Source organism: Sesamum indicum, linkage group LG8 (assembly GCF_000512975.1).
Source record: "Sesamum indicum cultivar Zhongzhi No. 13 linkage group LG8, S_indicum_v1.0, whole genome shotgun sequence".
NCBI classification, from domain to species: domain Eukaryota; kingdom Viridiplantae; phylum Streptophyta; class Magnoliopsida; order Lamiales; family Pedaliaceae; genus Sesamum; species Sesamum indicum.
In genome coordinates this window covers 10,676,630-10,680,294 of record NC_026152.1, presented here as the reverse complement: position 1 = coordinate 10,680,294, position 3,665 = coordinate 10,676,630, and the positions used below count along the sequence as shown (strand labels likewise).

General features: G+C 35.2%; 1 protein-coding gene across 1 annotated transcript; it reads left to right on the top strand.

Annotated features, from left to right (window-relative positions):
* Positions 1,106-3,280, top strand: LOC105168215 (uncharacterized protein YuxK). The gene is made up of 3 exons (XM_011088194.1): positions 1,106-1,413; positions 2,517-2,684; positions 2,766-3,280. Exons 1-3 carry the CDS (start codon positions 1,158-1,160, stop codon positions 2,993-2,995), a joined length of 654 nt encoding a protein of 217 aa, XP_011086496.1. The 5' UTR covers positions 1,106-1,157; the 3' UTR covers positions 2,996-3,280.

The window sequence follows — 3,665 nt, the reverse complement described above, 5'->3', positions numbered from 1 at the left end:
ATTCAATAAATTTTGACTAAATGAACTTATTTGTTAAAAGAAAGCAAATTTCAGGAATATTAGATGTATTTATCAAACTACAGAAAATCTATTTGAAATTATACCAAATCTCATAGAAAGATGGTGTAATCATCCCTTATATTTATTTAATAACCAACATCGGGCTCATGTTAAAATATTTAAAACTCAGATTAATTCAAAATTAGGTGAGTTCAAAATTGGGATTATGAGTTTCAATTCATATTGCCATCACTAATTATAATTAATATTTTAAAATTTAAATATAAATTTATTAAACGCGGTACTATGAAAATACAAGTTGACAGCTCTTGAACAATACGGCACATATCTTTAAGATTATGAATAATTATATATACATCCCTTGATTATGATTTGTTTGCATATATTATTTATATTTTTTGCACAAATAATTAGATCAATTAAAAATATCAACGTCATTTATATAATTATATAAGTAATTTTTATTTTTTAAAAAATTACACGCACCGTAAAACTCGTGATATCATTTATTTATTAGGTTTTGGCTAATAAGTGTGAGCTATATAATTTATTCAAGTGGTTTATATTGTAAATATAATTATCAATGAAAATTATTTAAAAAAAATATTATTTGAAGAAATTAATGAAAACCCTCACCAACTCAAGCAAACAACTATTCCAAACTTATCCGTGTCGTGTCGTGTTATACTCGATTTTTTGGTTGATCACATCTGACATGAACGTAATCTTCATGTTTTGATGGGAGCCATTGTGACTCACGGATTTTGGATACAATTATTCTTAAAAATATGCAACAAAGGAGTTTTAGTGTTCAACTTCCTTATGCTCTTAGTGCATGCCCACTTTATTATTTATGACGGATTTCTTAATCTGTCAAGAAATCCACCTAATTGATGCTTGTTGTACTGTACTTATATACCCTTTTACTTAATGAAAATAACATTTACTGAAAAAAAAAAAAAACAAAAACAACTATTCCAAACTTGTGGGTGAGTTTTGTGAAAATGAAATTAAATAAAAATAAATAAAAAAATGTGACCGACTGAAGTGGTGTGACAGTTAAATAGAGAAGATTCAGAACAAAGATCATCTCAAATTCCAAGCCTATATATGCATAGAGTAAATTAGGGAGAGGAATGGCGGCGCTGAGGCGAGGTCTGGTGGCGGTGGGGGTGAGAGAGGGGAGTTGGAATGCGGTTATCGCGACGTTGATTTCACCCGACGCCTATTCCGAGTCGGCTCCGTCGCCATCGTCGGTTAAATACGATGTGGCTAATCCGGTGCTGATTGACAACTCAGTTGATTCAGCCGCCACTGAGATTAAGATAGCACCAACTCTGCTTCAGCCGCGCGTCGTCGTGTACGATGGCGTCTGCCACCTTTGCCACGGCGGTAATTGTTATCTGTTTTATGTTCGTTTGGTGTAATTGTATATGCTTGGTATGGGAAAGGAAGTATGATTGTTTTGTACACGGGAGCATTTTTTGTTAGTATTATGAACCGGGATACTCGGAATAATCTGTCGTCGAAACAGAAAGTAACAGAGAGATATGGATGTGTTTGGATTAGTGAATTACTTCGATGCTTTAGGAAATGTATCTCCTGATGATACAGTTTTACTTTTATGTATGGGTGGAAAAGTAATAGAGGGACAATAATGCTAAAACTCGGTCCGTGGTAGAGTTCCTTAATAGAGGTTTGGGTGTTGAGTAGCTTCTGGCATTATGGGATGAGCTTGGAGCATTTGTTAATAGTAAAGAGAAATGGCTGTTAAGAATTTATTCATTTACATGAAATTATTCTTGGATTGCCCGTGAATGTTAAGATTATTGATGGGACCTTTGAATAGATTCTTCCACTTTCAAGTTGGTGACTTGTGAGCGGTAGTTAATAATGAGAGATAAGGATGTATAAATGGCGTGAAAACAGCAAGACACATTGACGCTTGAGACGTATGCGAGGTTATATTGTTTAAATTGCATGCTGACGTTATGAATTTTCGTTTGGAGTTCAGTTAGATTATTAAATGCATCTAATATTACAAAGAAGTAGAAAAGGCTGATGGTTAATGAATGTCTTTGATATGAAAGGGATGTTTTGGCATTATCTTTAAGGTGAAATGTTGAAGCTCAGTCTCTGGGAGATTTAGAATGATGCTCTCGTTGAACAAGTTTTTACAGGTTGCATCATAGAAATCTTGATATGTGAAGATATATTGCTACTTTTTTTTTTTTAAATAATATCATTTTCTTGTAGTTGAGATTATTCTGTGTTTAGAGGTCTAGGTTAAGAATTTTGAAATGTTTCCTTCCATGACTCAGAAATTTAGAGTAATCGAAATTTCCAGGATGAAAACTTCTAGTCCTGACCCTGTGCTCTCACCAATACTGTGCCTCTTCCAAGCAATGCCTACTTTTTTGTTATGTTGCTTTTGTCTTTCTTGGGCATAGCAGATTAGAATGCTTAACGTTTCCTTTGAATTCTCTAATATGCAGGAGTGAAGTGGGTTATTGAGGCTGACAAAGATAAGAAAATCAAGTTCTGTTGTCTGCAGTCAAGAGCTGCTGAGCCCTACTTCAGTGTTAGTGGACTGCAACGAGAACATGTTCTTCGTCGCTTCCTGTTTGTTGAGGGACCTGGGTCATACCACCAAGGCTCTGCTGGTAAATCCTCTCTCTTATTCGTACCACATTTCACCACAAAAATTTGGTAAACTGACGGTTCTTTCTCTGAATTTTCTCCAGCTGTTTTGAGGGTTTTATCATATTTGCCCCAGCCTTATTCTGCATTAAGTGCTCTGATGATTATTCCTGCTCCTCTGAGGGATGCCGTTTATGATTATGTGGCAAAACGGCGCTATGAATGGTTTGGTAAAGATGATGATTGCTTAGTCCTCAAGGAGAAGGAGTTGTTGGACCGCTTCATTGATAGGGAAGAATTAATGCAACGCACCCACTCCCACAGAAAATCATGATAAGGGTGCAGCAATCATCTCATCGGACTAGTTCGCTAGTATAAATGGTTCCAAATTTGTCTCTAAGACTGAAAAGATGATTCTTCAGCGTGAAGACTGTAAATAGGATCTCTCTTCACCAGACCATAATTTAAACTAGTTGCATGTTTTCACTTTGACATGGAAATTGCACAATTATAGAAGGCAATTGAAATTACAGTGTGGGTCGACATATGCTGTTAATTTTCCACTGCTTCATCTCTTCGGTCTCATATTTATTTGATTACTATTGTACCGGTTGATGAATTGTACTGCTTTCTCAAGTTTAATTTTGTCAGCTGCTCCATGTTCTTTCTGTTCACATTTAGTTATGTTTGAAAATGCTCAGGACAAAATAGTCAGCTTACCAAATGACAAATGTGAACTGACTGAATTTAGTATAGCTACATCTCTTACTGAAACAACTACAACTTTCGAGATTGAGAACGAGGTTCTGAACATCATCAAGAAACAAATCCTGGAACAGTTTGGTCTAAGTACTCTGCTGCAATAAACTACAGTTGACAAAAACCTATACTTTCCTCACTACAATATTCACCTAACTCCTAATAAAACAGACTCATGAGCTTCCTGCCAGACTTGTATCACAATCTTGTGACATTTTACACACATTATACGAATTCTAGTCTAG

Bases quoted from the DNA above. Each gene is read 5' to 3' on its own strand.
- LOC105168215 (XM_011088194.1), top strand. From the start codon at position 1,158: ATGGCGGCGCTGAGGCGAGGTCTGGTGGCGGTGGGGGTGAGAGAGGGG. The intron at 1,414-2,516 runs GTAATTGTTATC...TCTAATATGCAG, and splicing joins CTGCCACCTTTGCCACGGCG to GAGTGAAGTGGGTTATTGAG. The intron at 2,685-2,765 runs GTAAATCCTCTC...AATTTTCTCCAG, and splicing joins ATACCACCAAGGCTCTGCTG to CTGTTTTGAGGGTTTTATCA.